We start from the raw sequence: 17,500 nt of genomic DNA, 5'->3' as shown, positions 1-17,500 counted from the left end.
TCCGTGATGAAACACACATGGGCCCTGGGGACTGAGCTGTAACTTCACGAGATATATGCTGCCATGAATAGGGGACTATAGACATTAAGGTGAGCATGCTAAATGTAGTACGAGTTTAGATATGAGCACCGGTCCATGATGAAAAATAGCGGTCCCCATCCATCTCAATACCATCTCGTACTGAAACACGGGGAACATCTCAACAGGTATGGGCCCGGCCTCCCAGCCTCGTGTCACGGCGGTCTCACCTGAGTCCGTGGCCGTGACCAGGAGGGTGTACTGCCCTCGGGCTTCCCGGTCCAGGGTGTGGGTGAGGCTGAGCTGGCCGCTGGAGGAGAGGCTGAAGGAGCCTTCCTCGTTCCCGCCGCTCAGCATGTAGCTCAGCTGGCCGTTGGCTCCCTGGTCGTCATCTCTGGCCACCACCTGGCGCGGACACACAGAAACAGGCTCCGTTCGAGACGGGAGAATGCACGAGTCCTACCCGGTCTAGGATGAGTTAGATGCTAATGGGTTCTTAGGAAAAAAGAAAAGAAAAGGGGGCTGATGTTGGGAGGTTCTTTGGTACCCACTCCTGCACAACTCCGCACGCCCCCCTGACCCTCGCCAATACGCTGGGCATTCGTCTCTACACCACAGGGCTCATTAGTGAGTTCAAGTGCATCTGCAGACTCATTTCCTTGCAGGTTTATGTACTGAAGAAGCTTAACTTGGACTATTTCTACTACTATCACTGGAACCAGACTTTTTAAAGGTTTATCTAGTTATGATGCTACTTAAGACCAATGTTATTGCAATGCAGTTTGGTAGAGTACAATCCAATATTTCACTTTTTTGTTCGTTCTTCTAAGAAAGATGTGTAAGTGTGTACTCATAAGTGGTTTCATATATCATCCCCTTAGTACCGTATGTCAATCGCACATTTCTTCTTGGCAGTTTGCAAAACATGACCACCGTGCTTGATGTTTTTGTAAACCGATCCCATACATGTACTTATTGGGTTAATATTCCTACAAACTTGGTTAAGCCATTAGCTCATTTAAAGTCCTGGGGCAGCTGTATGAATTGGCCTTTGTCTAGAAGGACCCGACTCAAACCCGGCGCACTGACCTGTAGAACGTTTCTGGGAAGACTTCCCAGGTTCTCCTGGACGTTCACGGAGTAAGGCGACAGCTCGAACACGGGCGAGCAGTCGTTGACGTCCAGCAGCACGATGTTGACGGTGGCTCGGTCCACCCTGGGGCTGCTCCCTCGGTCGGCCGCCTGGACCACCAGCGAGTACGATGCCCGCGCCTCCCGGTCCAGCTGCCGGGCAACCGAGATCACCCCGGTCACCGAGTCGATCCGGAAATCCGAGTTGCCGGAGTTCCCTCCGCCCACGGAGAAGCGGATCTGCCCGTTGGTCCCCTCGTCGGCGTCGCTGGCGAACACCTGGAGGACGTCCGTGCCAGTCAACATGTTCTCCTCGATCTCCACGTCGTAGATGTTCTGGGAGAAGCTGGGCGTGTTGTCGTTTACGTCCAGAACCATCATGGTAACCTCCATGGTGGAGGACAGGGGGGGTTCCCCTTTATCCGTCGCCACCACCGTCAAGGTGTAGTTGGAGTGCTCCTCTCGGTCCAGTTCCCCCACCAGCCTCACGTCCCCATCGATGGTGCCGATGCTGAACTTGTTCCCGTGGCGACCTCGGAGGGAGTACTCCACGTAGCTGTTGGGGCCGCTGTCGGAGTCGGAGGCCTGGGCCTTGAAGACCACGGTGTCGACCGGCGTGTTCTCCTGGATGAAGGTCATCTTCTGAGAGGTGAAGGTGGGCGGGCAGTCGTTCACGTCCAGCAGGATGATGGAGACCTGGGCAGTGCTGGTGAAGCGGGACAGGGGGGCCGGGGCCAGGTCCTGGACGGTCACCACCAGGTTGTAGAAGGACTGGGCCTCTCTGTCCAGGGTCTTCTTGGTCTGCAGAACGCCTGCCTTGGTGATGTCAAACTGGCCCTGGGGGTCACCGGACACGATGCTGTAGAACAGCTCGGCATTAGGACCTGGGAGGAACACAAACAAACATACTGGGGTTTTTGGGGTTGAAAAACATCAACATATCACTATTACGTATGAGGACATTCAAATGTATCCATATTTTATGAGCCCCCTAAAATTGCAATCAACAAATATTTATACACCAGCATAACAAAGTCTGCCACAGTAAGCAGTTTGACAGATCTGTATAGGAAGAGAAACATTACAGCAAAGTCTGTAAGTGCAGCACTTTCGGAAACGCTACCTAATCGAAACATTTATTCAAATGACATAACTGCCGTAATGGCACAACTACACTAAATTGCCAACAAAAAAAAAATCTATCTGGCCATGATATCTAGCCTAATTCTTGTCCTGCCCTGGAGCCACAGCAAAATGAGGCTTAATTGAGCGTCTGTAATGCAAGTCATTGGAGTATTCATGTGGAACTCGACGGCACCTTCCCACACTCCGGCGAGTATTTACAGTACACACGTAATCCTTTATCAAAAGCCGGGGGACGCATTTACCACGACGACGGCGACCCGACCGCTTTCGGAGGTCGTGGCTCAGGAAACGCTCACAAGGACGCTTTGTGGAGCTTGTTGCTGAGCAGTCTGGGACACCGTGAGAGGGTCGGGCCGCCAGGACTGCGAAGGAAGGATCCAGACCGCGCTTGAATCCAGACAGCTTTTCTCCCCCCAGGAATGTGGGTCAGAGTAACCACATTAGGTCTGGTGGAGGGGTAATTACAGTAGGAGAGGGACAGTGCTGGTATAATAGCATGAAGGAGTAAAGAAACTCTAAACGTCTGACCGTAACCACCTGATATAGAAACATACCTTCGCCCGCTTGGGTTGTACAGTGGCTCTACTGTTTTTGACCAAATGATTTCGACGTGTGATGGAAGAGCGAAAGCCGAAGAGGTTGGGGTTGAGTATTATGTGTCTTGACTGGTTATTTCAAGTAAAATACTATCTCGTTTCCTGCCGCCGCGTTCTTTTCCCCCGCTCGCGTTCGCCGACGCCAAGGACTATCTCAGCGACTCAGCTCTCGAAGAGGCTGAAACGAATCGGGTTTGTCAGCGAACGACCAGGGGGCCCTGCCATAACCCCAGAAATAAGACATTCCTCACATGACACAAGAGCGGAAGAGCGGGGAGACATACCATCGTCGGCATCGCTGGCCCCCACCGTGACGATGCTGGAGCCGAGAGGAAGGCTCTCAGTGACGGACGAGCTGTACACGCTGCTGTTGAACACGGGACGGTTATCGTTCACGTCCAGGATGTTGAAGTAGACCCTGACTGTGCTGGCCAGCCCGCCCCCGTCCTGGGCCCGCACCGTCAGGATGTAGTACTGCTGGGATTCGTAGTCCAGAGGCCTTGTCACGTTGAAGACCCCAGTCACGGGGTTAAGGAGGAAGGTCTGGTCTTCATCGTCCTCCTCCAGGGAGTAGGTGATCTCCCCGTTCACCCCGGAGTCCGAGTCGCTGGCCAAGATGGCCGCCACGATGGAGCCTGGGAGAGGTAGACAGGCAGACAGTGAGGATTTGTGGGGTTTTGGGTCTGTTACAGCAGGCTGTCTCTCTGCCAACCCAAACCCCTTCAAGCTGCTCCACAACCCCCTACACAACCCCACAAACACTGGATTTCATGGAAAAGGTGCCACAGTTAATTTGATGTCTCTTGTTGACATTAAGCTGCAACCTCCTGCATTAAAAAGCCTTTTAGACATGCCACATGCATGTATAATGGACTAAATCTTTCATCCACAACTGAAATATGCTTGAAAATGTGGCGATTAGGTCATTGGCAGAGAGAGAGCGTGTGACGGGGAGACGCTACCTGGTGCCATGTCCTCGGGGAGATCGAAGGAGTACGTTTCCCGGGAGAATTTGGGCGTGTGGTCGTTGACGTCGCTGACTGTGATGTTGAGCCTCATGTCAGAGGACTGCTTCCCGTCGTCCGCTCGTACCAGCAGGGAATACTTGGAGCGGCGCTCACGGTCCAATCGCTTGGTGGCGATCAGGTCACCTGACTCGGGGTCGATCCGGAAGCTGTCATCTGCGCCGCTGATTATGGTGTATGTCACAAGGGCATTAGGACCCTGTAGAGAAACAGACACACAGAGGGTTTGACTTCAGAGGGTTCGTGTAAGGATAAGTAACTGCAGGCGTGGATAAGAACAGGAAGTGGTTTAAGAACAACAATAACAATGTATTTTTGGGGGAGTTGCTTTTATCCAAAGCACAATGGACAAATTTAAGCTGCTAGCTCTAGGGCTGCAATCAAATGCTCTACTAAAACCTCCATCCTTGGTTGAACAACCCTAACCTGCATTTGATTCTGGAACTTTGCACTGAATTTTATAACTCACACATCTCAGAACACAAAATCCACTGCATATACAGACTACGAAATCTGCTGCATACATGAGCTTTGTTTAACATATATGTTCATTGTCATGTATGTGATTTGTATGAGATTGTCCGACATCAAAGCACTTTTACCTGCTGATTTAGTTAGCTACAGATGTCCTGTGCTCTCATAACTCACAGCTTACCGCCCCACTTCAATAAAAGACTGCATTGTAAGGCTAGCTGTGAAATAAGCTCTAAAACATCACACATTTAAAAAACTGACATTGCTAAATAGCTTCATTGCTAATCCAGCACGTCACTTCCAGAACTATTCAGAGAATGAAGTGACCATTTCAGAGAGAGAGAGAGAGAGAGAGAGAGAGAGAGAGAGAGAGAGAGAGAGAGAGACAGAGAGAGAGAGAGAGAGAGAGAGAGAGAGAGAGAGAGAGAGAGAGAGAGAGAGAGAGAGAGAGAGAGAGAGAGAGAGAAAACACAGGAGCTGAATGGCTGAATCCTCCCGAGACCTCCTCTTGGTCTTTGAACTTTGGGACTATAGTGTTCCTCTATAAATGCAGCTAATAGATCCCTTGATACCTTGGACAAGTATGGCTACTCCACATGCAAAAGCCATAGCAGGGACTTGGAGCAATTGGAGGAGGGGGCCAAACACGATATGACAACTGAATAACGGTGGCGAAAGAGCTTGACGTTTGTGTTTGTTCCGAGCATAATAGAAGAGCAGATCTCTGTCTGCTGCTGTCTCGTGCTTAAGCGGATTCAGTCGTTTCAAAAGGCTGTACCTTTCATCATCAGACCTTTGTTTCACACGGTCAAAGCTGAAGTTAAAAGCTTACAGTGTTTCACTCATAGCTGATGTTAGGGCTTCTTTTGATCTCGCTGACACAACGGTCAATGGAGTACATTTTGTCGCTTCCGACCTGCTCACTGAAACTGAGTTTTAATCCGGCAGCCTGATCGCCGAGGGAAGAGAGCAGGAGAACAGATAAAGGTTACGTCTCAACACTCTGTTTCCCATCAGTACTTTAACACACAGCTCAAGCCTCCCTCTGACCCAGTCTCATAACATTACCAGAGAGAGACCCATTCTTAGAACCAGACACCAACCAGTAAAACTTTTTTTTTTATATATATATATATTTTTTTATATATATATTTTTTTACTGAGGGAGGTCAGAGGGAGGTTGTGTTCATCTGTGGCCCCCGCTGTCATCAATCAGGGCTCACGATCTGGAAATCCCATCAGCCACCTGGGCAGCAAACCGGAACCCGACACCCTCCGTCTGCCAATTAATTCTCTGATAGGGTTCAAGAGGAGGGAGCAAGAGGAGAGGAAGTAGGGAGTAGCCCCTTCACACACACACACACACACAACCCCTTCTCACACACACACACACACACATACACACTCCCCAAAGCCGTCTGCTCCCCTGACCTTCACCAGAAGACTTTGACTGTTTACCGGTTAACGCCCTCCCAAGGCACGGTGGGTAGGGGGGAAAAAAGTGGGCCAACCAATTAAAGAGCAGAGTTGTGAGTTGAGTAGCCCAGACCTGAAGAGGAGGAAACTCATTTAGCAGATGAGAAGTTAAGGCGGGTGGCGGGGGGAGGGGGTGAGAGGTGTGAAACAGACACAACGTCTGGGAAATACAACTTCCTGTTCGAAAGTCGACAGTCGGCATGGGCCAATCACTACACACCTCCACAGCCCAATCACGACAACATGTGCAAAGGGTGACAAACAGTACTATACCTATGCCTCTGTCAGCAACACTTAGCTTGTGTTGTTTTTTCTATATAGATGATGTTAAGAGTGGGGAGTGAACACATGATCTGTGCTTTTAGGCCGAGAACTTGAGGGTTAAAAGTTGTTGATCTGCTTCTTTTAGCACCCATTGTTTTCGTTTTCTTCGTTAATCGAGCCGTACCTGCAGCATAGTTTCCACGTTAGGTCAGAGAAGTAATAAAACAAGCGTGTTTCTTCCAAAAGGAAAGAAAAATGGCCGTCTCTCTCTCTCTTTCAATGAGGTGAGAACCGTTCTGCGGGAGAGACTTTCATCAGGAGTGAGAAAGCGATACTTTCATCTCTTTTTATTTCGAAGCTCATGCAACCGTTTCCTAGCTCCGCTCGGGTGGAAATGAGGGTAGCGAGAGAAAAAAAATCATTAAAAAAGGATACGCAGAAACAGTATTGTAGCACACACACACACACATGAATCACACATGTAGCGCCCTCAGTATGGCTGGGATCATAATGATGTCTGAATCCAGTCGTTCAGCTGGTCTGCAGCTTGTTCTCTTGGCTGTGTCTCCATCCCTCACACATGCAGCTCGAGGACTCCACTGCATTCTGTACACTTAGTGTCAGCGCAACTTAGGTTTCCTGAGTTAGGATGTGGGCAAAACCTTGGCTGGCCTCATATCTGGCTTGAAAAAACGGCAGGGTTGGAACACAAACGCTCATGACCTATTCCTTGCTGTGTTCAAATTCTGGATAAACATCTCCTTTCCTGTAAGTCTGTAATAAAAGATCGACTAAAAGTCGACTAAAATGGTCTTTATAACTGACAGATGTCTTTACATTTGTCTTCTTAACTGACAGGCCTCGTCCCAAGACTCTGAACATTACTCTTTCCCACCAGCCTCATTTCTAAATGGATAGTTGAAGGGATTGAACGGGGAAGAATCTAGAGTAGCAAGGAGAGGAGTCTGGTAGAGACAGCCAGGAGATGAATCAAGGACAGATAGCCGTGAGAGAATTTGTTTCTGTACTATTGGAACACAGATCAAGCCCTTCAGATTCAATAGAAGGGAAACAGTGAAACACTGTGTGAAAGGAGCCCCTTGTTTCTATTACAATACCATGTGGTTAAGTCGTCTAGATCAAAGCGTTAAAGTTCACCGGCATAGACGAAAAAGGTAATCAAATAATGTCCTTAAAAATCCCCCTATTCAAAATATTGACCAGCCTCCAGTACAATAACAGTGGATGTAGCATTCGGATCAAAAATGAATATTCCAGAAAGGCCTGATTTTCTTTTCTCACATTCGGAACTGGCGAGAGGCAGAGGAACAGCTGTGCAATAAAAAACGTGTGGCCTCATAAGTTAACATTAAGTATGAGTCCATATTCCCCCTCTCACTAATCCCTCTCTCCTCTCCGGGCGCACTTCTTTCCATCCAGTCCCCTTGTCTCGTTTGGCAGGGGTGAGAGACCGCAGGCCTGGGATACGCTGGGAGGACCTGCTTTTTGCTCAGCGCTGGATTTTATGTCTACATCCTGCCCCAAAACTGCACAAAGATGGAGGCTTTTGCTAATCGAGGCTGATGCCAGTGATGTAATGTGAACTACGGTGGCCGCGGAGGGACTATCAGAGCTGCAGGGCGAGGAATCAATCGCTGGCCGGTCTCCTCGGGGCTCTGTGATGTTGGCGGCCCCTGACACATCTCAGATAACGTTGAAACACTGAGCTGTATGAAAGTGTGTGTGGTATGTGCATGTTTGTGAGTGTGTGAGGGTGTGTCTCTGTGAGTCTGTGTGTGTGTGTAAGTGTGTGTGTTTCGGAGTGAATACCTTCACACTGTGGTCGGATGCTTGGTGGGAGAATTGCAAAGAGCCTGATGACGTTGGCTGAAAACTACGAGCCAACATTCCACCTTAGCCAATTTCTGTTTTTCCTGTGTCTAACAGCCAGTAAAGAGCCCTACTGTAAAACTGTTCAGAGTAAGGGCTACCTAGCCTATACTTTACACTGACCACCCTTTTACAAATGTATGATCAAACATCCAGAGAGAAGCCAGAGTATGGAAAGCATGGAATCATAAAGCATTTCACCTCATCTGCATCCGTAGCTGTTAGCTGCATTATCTTGAATCCATCCCCAATGTTCTCCTCGATGGTCACGTCCAGAATGTCGTTGGGGAAAACAGGCGGGTTGTCATTAACGTCCTGCAGAGTAATCTCCACCTGGACAGACAGAAAGAGAGAAAAACATTTACATTTCCATGATGAACACTTGCCAAAACCTGCTAAAGAGGTTACTTTCGCTGCGGTGACCTTCCTTGACTTCAGACTGACATGTTCCCTTGCAGGGGAGCAGTTATCAGTCTCCTACTCTTCATAAAACGGGGAGAGTTACTGAAATGTGATGAGTTCAGCCTGTGTCCCAAGTGCATCTGTATGTCACAGGGAGAGAAATCAATGCAAAACTTGGAAGAGTTTCACCTAGGGTGTTTCTTCAGCATTGGGATGAACCACGGACAACTCAGTGATGTCTTCATCCAGGGGCGCGGGATAGGGGGGGAAAGTTAGGACAATGCCAAGGGCCCCTGACTGACAGGGGCCCCAAAAAATTGAAAAACGAATATAAATAATAAGCTTCTTTTTTTTTTATGGGGCCGAATATTCATGCTGGTGCCCCTGTCTACATCTGAAAGCAGTTAGGTCTGACACCAGGGCTTTGTTAACTGGTTTCCAGGACTGAGGTTCCCAGCTCCTCCATCATGCACCCTGGGACATAGCACCCAGCGCTATAATGAAGGCAACAGTATTAATTTACCTTTATCAACAGGAGGGATTTGAACCAACCATCTTTTGATGCTCTACCACTGAGCTGTAGGCCTATTTGCTGCAACAAGCATGCAGACAAATCCAGATATCTGGGCGTCGTATAGCGCCAGACATGATGGTGTTAAATGCTTTGCGTTTTGCCCAGGAATATTACATTTCCACTCACACCACACAACTTAAATATGATCCGCTCTCATCTGTTAACCCAAATATGCATTTGAAACCCAGTAAACAGCGTTCGCTTTTAAACCATAACAGACATTTGCTTTGCATTCTCTGTTTATTACTTCTATAAATATGGAAAAGCCGTGTTTAGAGTCTGTAGTATTCACAATCTCCATTAATCTTGACAGTGATTATGGTAATTCTCGTGCCAGGCATCACAAAAACCCCATGAAACAACTTATTTCCGAGCCCTCGATATTCAGCATCTCCACTCAGAATTGGCGCTTTGAGGCGCGCGAGCCGAAATAGGAAATGAGGAAATGAACAGCTGCCTTACGTCCACAATGGGATTTTTTTTTAACCCACCAGAGTTCCTGTGAAGGTATTCAGTGAGGAGACAATAGGACCTGGAGATGTCGGATCCACCAGGGGGAGAGATGCAGCAGTCTATTCACACCACAGACATTGGCAGACATTTGCAGAGCTCACGTGCTCACGTGCTCTGCAAACTCACCCTGATAGAAGCAGCAGGAACGACCGCTGAATACTTTTCAAAAGTCCAGCTCATTACAGTGGGTGAACTTGTGGGGGAAGTTCTGAGATGGTTGAACAGAAAGATGTCTGAACTCCCGTACTGCTTGTGTAATAGCTGTAGCCTAAATAAAAAAAATGAATTGCTGTATTCCTACACCATGAGTGAACGATTAAGTAACTGAGTGTTTAAACTAACATTGCACAAATCAATGCCTGACTGACAGAGATAGCCTAGTGCTCCGGATGACCTACCAACATGAACAGCAGGTACTGCACTCGTGCACAGCAAGGTTAAGGCTAGGGTTAGCCCTCTTTATTTTGCGCCACGGTAGCAAAATCTGATATGGTCGGACAAGCTGGCAGAACACCGGTTGACATACGATAGCGATTACGACTCGTCTCCACGTTGACCGCTTATTAATGCGATCCCGAAACCGCTGTTTTACTTTCTCTGCCTCGGATGAGAGCGCCATGACCCCTGAGTCTGGATAATTAGAGAACAAGACGAATCGGATTCACGCCAACAGGCCCGGACCCAGGCAGGAACACGCCGCGTTACGTAAAAAAAAGAAAGAAAATTAGGTCGACACGTCAGAGGGTTGAGGCAAGTTGTGTCAGAGCATCGGGAATCAGACAAAGTCAACAATCGCTGAATATTTATCTTCCACCCCGCGTGTCCCCTTGATGTGTAAATAATGCAGGGCTCACTTCTGGGGAGTGAACTAATTAGAGTAGAAGAGCGGTTATGAAAAATAATTAAGCCTCGTGCTTAGAGTGTACATTACCCATACTCCCCCCCCAGAGAAGGATATCAAAGGGCTGCGGTGAAAAATTAATCGGAGGAAGAGGAAGTGGGGTGGGGGGGGGGGGTGAGGAAGAGCGTGTTGACTGCTTCTCTCTGTCAGTCAGGGCTGCATGGTCTGGTCCAGACGTTGGGGTTTGGGGCAGGTGAAACACATTAGTTTACACTGGAAAAGATTGTATTTCACTGACTACTGTGTCGAGTTGCAGCTGCTAACTGCTTCTGGGTCTATATTATTTATAGACCTGCATGAATGATTCAGACGTGGACCAACTCCTGAGTGCTGGCGATTATGATACCTTAAGTGATCAGGATTATAGGCCAGGAGTCCAAGGCTGGGGCTTAGATGAAGAGGTCAAAGATGAAAGCTTATACTGACGGCTGCTTATCAAGCCAGGTCTGGATGGCTTTATATGCAAAACTGTCATCGATTTAGGGCAGACGTTTAAACACCTTCAAAAAATGATTGAACTCATAGCCACATTCACAGGGGCTTTGGCTGAACTGCATATCCCGTACCTCATCTACGTAGCAATCAGAGTCCACTTCAAAAATGTCAAACACTTCCTCGTCCGCCATCTTCACCAGCCATCTTTGGGGGGTGGAAACAAAACAGTCTTGTCTGCAGATGGTACTCAAGTCTCCCAGCTAGGAGGATCTGGTACAGTAACAGAATGTACAGAAAGCTCTACTCCATCCCTGGTGTTTTTCAAGCAGTGCTCACGGGGAAGAGAAACACAGGATCTGGTTTCAGCGGTGTCTCGCGTGAAGCCATCTCTCCCATCCCCCAAAGCACGAAACCCTTTTCCCTTTTTATCATCCTCATATTTTAAGAAGTAGAAGCTAGCAAGGGGAGCCCTTCCTTATTGTTCCTTGCCAAGTTTTCTGCAGAGCAAGAGGAAGGGTCTGCAGTTAGAGCACACTGATTCCTTGAATGTTACCTCCTGTAGGTTTCGTGAGTTAGTAAGTCAGACTTTTTCCTGCTAGTTGAGGGGCCAATTCATTAAAGATAGCGCCGGCCTGCATTAAAGATGAGTAATACTGTGCACACTTACTCCAGAAAAGGGTTCAGCTTCAGCTGGATTGCGTAAAGCACACATCATAAGGTCTTTTCTCTGACTGAGTTCCAAGAAACAGCAACCTTTTACCTCTGACGTAATAGTTGGACAGTCCAATCCGGGTCATTTTTCTAATTTCATTACTCAGGAAGAGTCTTATGGAGAGAATAATGATTTCGCAATGATTACATGTCTCATTAGACACTCGTAACGACTTCCTGACAAAGGTCGGGGAAGTGCTGACTTCCAACCCTCATTATGCCTGGCCTTTGAAATTGAACGATTCCACTTGCATCACAGAAAAAAGGATTGTGTACTGTAGTAGGAGTAGAAAGCTAACAAAAAAAAAGCTCTCTTTGGAACTAACACGTAGAAATCTGGATCACAAAAGCTATTCTTCATATAACACTTCATCCTAGCATCGGCCCGTTAAAAGAAATTACTCAGATGTTGGCTCAGAGTGAACCAAAGGGTGCACAGAAAGTTTCTAATGCCAGAAAAAGGAACTTGGCCTTAAAAAAAATTAAAACATGTAGATTCAATTCAACGATTTAAAAAAATATAGAATCTCAGCGAAAACTTCCTTGAGCCAAATTGGCTGTTTGTTTGCCTTCAAACAACGCTGCCACGTTTAGTTAGAGCTTCGACGGGGCCTTGTTCTGGGAGAGGTAGCTGGCTCAGAGAGAGGTGGAAACCACTTCTGCCACGTCTTCAGTAAGAGCCATTCCAGCACAAGCATTTAAAGGGCTCCAACTGCTATCTTTCCTGAGGGGATAGAGACAGGAGCCGTCACTGACACCTCCACTCACTAACCCTCCTCTGACCAGGGGCGTAGGTGTCATTCTGTCATCCTACTTTTTGAAAACGGCAGATCTGTCTCTCCCCCCCTCCCTTCCCCACACACATACACTTTTTATTAATAAAAGTACATTTAAAGGCCGCATCCTCGGTTCCTTAATAAAAGATGTCCCGCCCACGTTTGAAAACGATCCTACGCCCCTGCCTCAGATGGAGAGGCCTACGTCCCTCCCAAACAGACCCCGGTCCTACCTCACCCCTTGCCTACCAGCGTAAAGGCCAGTGAGGACACTTTCACCAACAGACAGATGTTTCTACTGCACATTTCAATAGGCTACAGCGTTGTGTCAGCGCTGCTACAACGGTGAATCTTCCCCTTCCTAAAGACCCTGTTGTATTTAATACCGTATTGCATGTGAGCATCAGACGTCTTTTTGACACTGGAAATGGATTACCAGCCATCCATAAACCCTGGTCCTGTGTCTGTGCCGGCCCTGTGTCTGTGCCGGCCCTGCTTAATCTGAAAACCGTATGGCGTGATCCCTGCAAGTCTGATAAATGCCCCGCTCTATCTGTTGATGCAGAGCGGGACCGCGGTGATATAACGGCACATTCAACATCATTCATTTCCTGAGACTCCAGAGAATCGCAGACAAAGACCATCTTTATTTCACTTTATCTTCACTTTCCCCCCTCACTTTCCCCTTTACTCATTTCAACTGTTTGGGTATAACGTCAGGGACTCCTAGAGTCCTGATTTACAGCGATGTTAGCTTAAGAACCAGCGAGTTCGGCGGGTCAAGCACACCGCCCTAAGTGCCATCTCGTCTCCGTCCTTAAAAGCAGAAAAAGAAACATAAGCAAATGATAAAGGCTACAGTCCAGGTATAAATTATCTGATCCTCCTTCTTTTTAACACGTACGCCATCACGAGGGGCTCGATCTGTCAAACAACAGCCCCCAGGAGCATCCATCCCCTGGCCGCGGCCGGCTCCGCGTGAGCGCTCCCCAGACCGGAGTCTGAGCGTGCCGGGGACGGGAACGTGCCCGAGAAGGAGGCAGACAGTGCTGGACGGCTGCCAGGTCCCACAGCACGGGGCCCAGGAGAAGTCAGGATACAGCTCCCCACATCCCCCATGAACCCCCCCAAACCCTCCTTCTGCCCCAGAAAAACTAACGAGGAAGAGAGAGGGAGAGAGAAAGATGGAGAGAGAGAGGGGGAGAGGGGGAGAGAGGGGGGGAAGAGGGAGAGGTGGAAAGAGGGAGGGGGACAAAGTGAAAGAGAGAGAGAGACACGGGAGAGAGAAAGAGAGACGGAGGTAGAGACAAAAAAGACAAAAAAAGAGAGGGAAAAAGAAAGAAGAGACACCAAACTAAACAAAACATGAGTATCTGCAAGCGATCACGGAGCACCTCAGCCTTATGGAACGGCCGAGAGGAGAGCGGAGACAATGCTGGACAAGTGGTTTTAATAAAGGGAATCAGAGTCCTCTCCAAGGACCACTTCTCCGACTGTTAAAAGATAGTTTGTCTAGAGAAGGCCCCCTCCAAGCCCCCAGCAAGCCCTGCCAAGAGAAGTTCCCCTTGTGTGCTTCTGGAGTAAGAAGCAATCCCGCAATGCTAATAACCCAGAGATTGCTCGGACCTGTGTATTACCAGATTCCTTGTCCTCTCCACACACAGACTCCAAACAAATCATGATGAACTGTTGTTTATAACCGTGCCGAAGTCTTGCATGAAGCAGTGAGAGCTTAAACGTGCATATTTCTTCCCTTGTTGTCGGAGCCTTGGAGAGTTTGGTGGAAGGTTTAATTAGACTTGTGCTAAATCAGACATGACCTAATGGAGGAGACACACTATCAACCTCTACTGAAGGCTCCTGCCCAATCTTCTGCTGTTTTCAAAATGAAAAATAGCATTATGACCTTACTGTGACCTATTAACTACAGTACATAGAAAGGATACAGAAATCATAAACATATCAGAGGAAATGATTTCTCCCTTGTAGATGAAAGGTAACAATCATGTTTGCAAGCGTGCTTTGAAGTAGCAAAATCTTCATCTTTTTTCATCAGTTCTTTATTTAAAGTGCTACTGAAGAAATTGAGAAATACTTTTTAACAGTCCAGGATTCTCATATCCAGTGTGAGTATATCTTCCTGCACCATTACCTGCAGTTACCACATACAACACACGCCACACACCGGCGCAAAACTAAATAATAATAATATTGGAATTACCCAAGGAATAATCCTGTTGCTGTTACTCTTAAAACTTGATGGTAACTTGATGTGTATAGTGTACAACTCCATCGATTTCTGTGAGTCATCGTGATGATTTAGTAGTGACAGATAATACAATGTGCACCGTTTGCAGTTTCAAGTTCAACCCCAGGGATTTAGAGCGAAGACTCGTAAATCTAAAGGATGCAGATACAAGGTCTCTTTCAAGCCAAACTCTGTCCAAGTCTCCAAGACTTCAGGATCGAGAGGGAAAAAGGCCTGGCTTTAAAGACTATTCCGGCATCCATTTAAAAGTCACTGCCTCCTAATGATGGATGGGTCTGATTTTCAGGAGCAGAGAGCAGAGAAGGCCATTGGTGATAGGATAGGGTGGATTTGGCCAAACTATGCATGACATAAAATCTGTCCAAGCAACTCATTCCTCTTATAAGGTAGCTCCTTCCAGCTACTGGCTTAGTATAATGTAGTTAGGCCCTTAATTTAATCATTAGCGTTAGCCTTATTTACATCCTGGCCAAAGAGATTTTGCTTAGTACAGCACAAGGAAGTACAAGGAAATAACTTGTAGACATGCACGGTTTCTATCCTGAAACATGCTCCAGGCACTTGGAGTCCAAATTGAAGTTTAGATCTTTTAGGACTACATGGGTCGAAGCGAGACGTTGCTAATTTACCAAGGGGACTATCGTCTGAGCGGTCTTAGGACCGCTTCACAACACAGCCAAGTTCTCTGGTCTGTCCAGAGAGCTTGGTGGGTTCAGACAGAGAGAGAGAGAAATAGGGAGAGAGAGAGGGGGGGTGGGGCAAAGAGAGAAAGAAAGACAGAGAGAGTCAGAGAGAGAGAGAGAAACAGACATAGAGAGAGAGTCGAGTGAGAGATAGAGGTGGGGCAAGGAGAGAAAGAGTGTGGATGAAATTGAAGGTTCTAGAGAGGTGGAGTGGAGGCAGGATATAAAGTGTAGTAGTGAGGTTGGGCGGGGTGGGGGTGGGAGGGGGGAGGGGGGGTTAAATCTAAAACAGGACCCACAGTGTAGTGAGAAAGCCCCATGCACCCCCTGCAGACACTGTTTATGTGAACCCCTGAAAACAGTGTCAATGGGAGGAGTGAATGAGAGAAAACAGAGAGAGAGAGCTAGAGGACGGAGAGAGAGACAGGAGGGAGAGAGAGACAGGCGGGAGAGAGAGACAGGAGATTGAGCCCAGTGGTCGGTACCTAATCAGGAAGGTTTGTGCGTGAAGGCAACTCTCCAAGCTCCCTGACTGTTTAACAACCTCAGAGGGAGGCAGGATCCAGGAGTCTCTCTCACACACTGACACAAACACACACTGACACACACAACACACAGAGAGAGAGACACTCACATTCATACGCATGCAGACACAGACACACAGTGAGAGCTACAGGAACATCCAAATCTCCAACCCCAATCACATTTTTACAGTTCACTGTTAAACAGGCAGTCCAGGGTTGCAGGGTCCACTTTCGAAAACAGCAGAAACCAAACTGGGTTCTGATGACACTAGCAGAGGACATACTGCTTCACTCATCAGTCAAGACTCATCCATTCATGCTGCAGCTGGGAGAGTGAACTCATTCAGCTGGGCTGGGATTGAGATGTACGAACGCGGACCAAAGTTTCCCACATCACGAGGACGTCTGTAGCTAGCCACAGAGCTAGCGCTAGTTAAACACTCCCTCAATCATAAAATTCCACTTGGTAACTCCTGCTCTAAAGAATAACCCCCTTTTTCTGATCCTTCACTGCAGCGCTATTACTCATTCTGTGTACCACACATCTGCGTCGGTCGTTGAGACGTCGACAGGAAACGTTTGGCAAGACGGTCTGATCCGTGGACGTTTTGAGGGGCGAAAAAAAACAGAAAGAGAAATGTTGATGCATTTAGCATGAGGCAGTGCGAAAAATATCTCTGCCAAAGAACTTGACAATAAGAGACAGCTAGCCCCTTACTGAGGCCATCTATGGAAACAGACTGGAGCTGGAGTTAGACCTCGCAACAGCCTTATTTTCACTCACCACACACACAGACACACACACACACACAAACAAATCCCTTCTAACAAACATCAGACACACACACTTGCACGCACACACACACGCAAGCACACAAACACATACACAAAGATCCCTTCTCAAAAACATTGGACACACACACATGCCTGAGTGAGTGGACCCCCAGCGCACAAGCAGGTTTTGTAAGGCTTCACATGTTTAATGGCCACTTTTTATCATGAAGATAGGCTCCTTCAGAATACCATTCATCTTCATCAACTGGCCGTTTGTATGGACTACCATGGGAAGAAGCCCAACTCCCTGCAGACCAATTCCCCCACTCAGAGAGAGAGAGAGAAAGAGAGAGAGAGATCATTACCGGATTAAAACTTCAATAGCCTCGCCATGTCGCCTGCACATTCCATTATCTCAAACTGTTTACTACTCCAGGTTTCAGGCATGTGTTTTTTTTCTTATACATCTTGTTTCCTGCACGCAGAAACTCCCGATTCCTTCTGAGTTACTCGTAATTTGAAGCACTCGCCTTCTGATTTATGAGATGTTGGATAGCTGACTGACTGTCTGCAGCATGGATGATGTGCACACCAAACACTCTGCTGGCCCCTGAAATGAGTAAATAACATTTCAGTCTTTTCCATCATCAGGCGAGTGTATCTTGTCAAGCTTATGACCCGTCGTATACGATTGCTCAGGCTAGCCACTTCCTCAAGATACCAATGACACACATTTTTTCAAGTAGTTTGGATTGGTCGGTATGGCTATGGCTGGGAGCCGTCCGATTGGTTCTTGTCTGCTGAACAAAAACAGCCTTCTGGGTAATTCAGCTTCACAGCCACCGCATTTTGTCTCACAGCACGCTCGGACGCAGCTGAAAGACTTGGAAACAATCCGTCTCAATTCCCATTCAGAGG

At 47.7% G+C, this 17,500-nt stretch overlaps 1 protein-coding gene across 1 annotated transcript in view; it reads right to left on the bottom strand.

Moving 5' to 3' along the window:
• The window catches only part of fat4 (FAT atypical cadherin 4), a 64,417-nt gene that overhangs the window by 32,589 nt on the left and 14,328 nt on the right, over positions 1-17,500 (bottom strand). The window contains exons 2-6 of the mRNA XM_062476123.1: positions 8,222-8,353; positions 3,854-4,115; positions 3,176-3,526; positions 1,108-2,033; positions 249-423 (exon numbers count right to left, since the gene is read on the bottom strand). Of these exons, the coding sequence (XP_062332107.1) occupies positions 249-423; positions 1,108-2,033; positions 3,176-3,526; positions 3,854-4,115; positions 8,222-8,353 (1,846 nt within the window). The remainder of the gene's footprint in view (positions 1-248; positions 424-1,107; positions 2,034-3,175; positions 3,527-3,853; positions 4,116-8,221; positions 8,354-17,500) is intronic.

Source organism: Osmerus eperlanus, chromosome 13 (assembly GCF_963692335.1).
Source record: "Osmerus eperlanus chromosome 13, fOsmEpe2.1, whole genome shotgun sequence".
In the NCBI taxonomy this organism is placed as follows: Eukaryota; Metazoa; Chordata; class Actinopteri; order Osmeriformes; family Osmeridae; genus Osmerus; species Osmerus eperlanus.
This window is presented reverse-complemented; position numbering and strand designations above follow the sequence as displayed.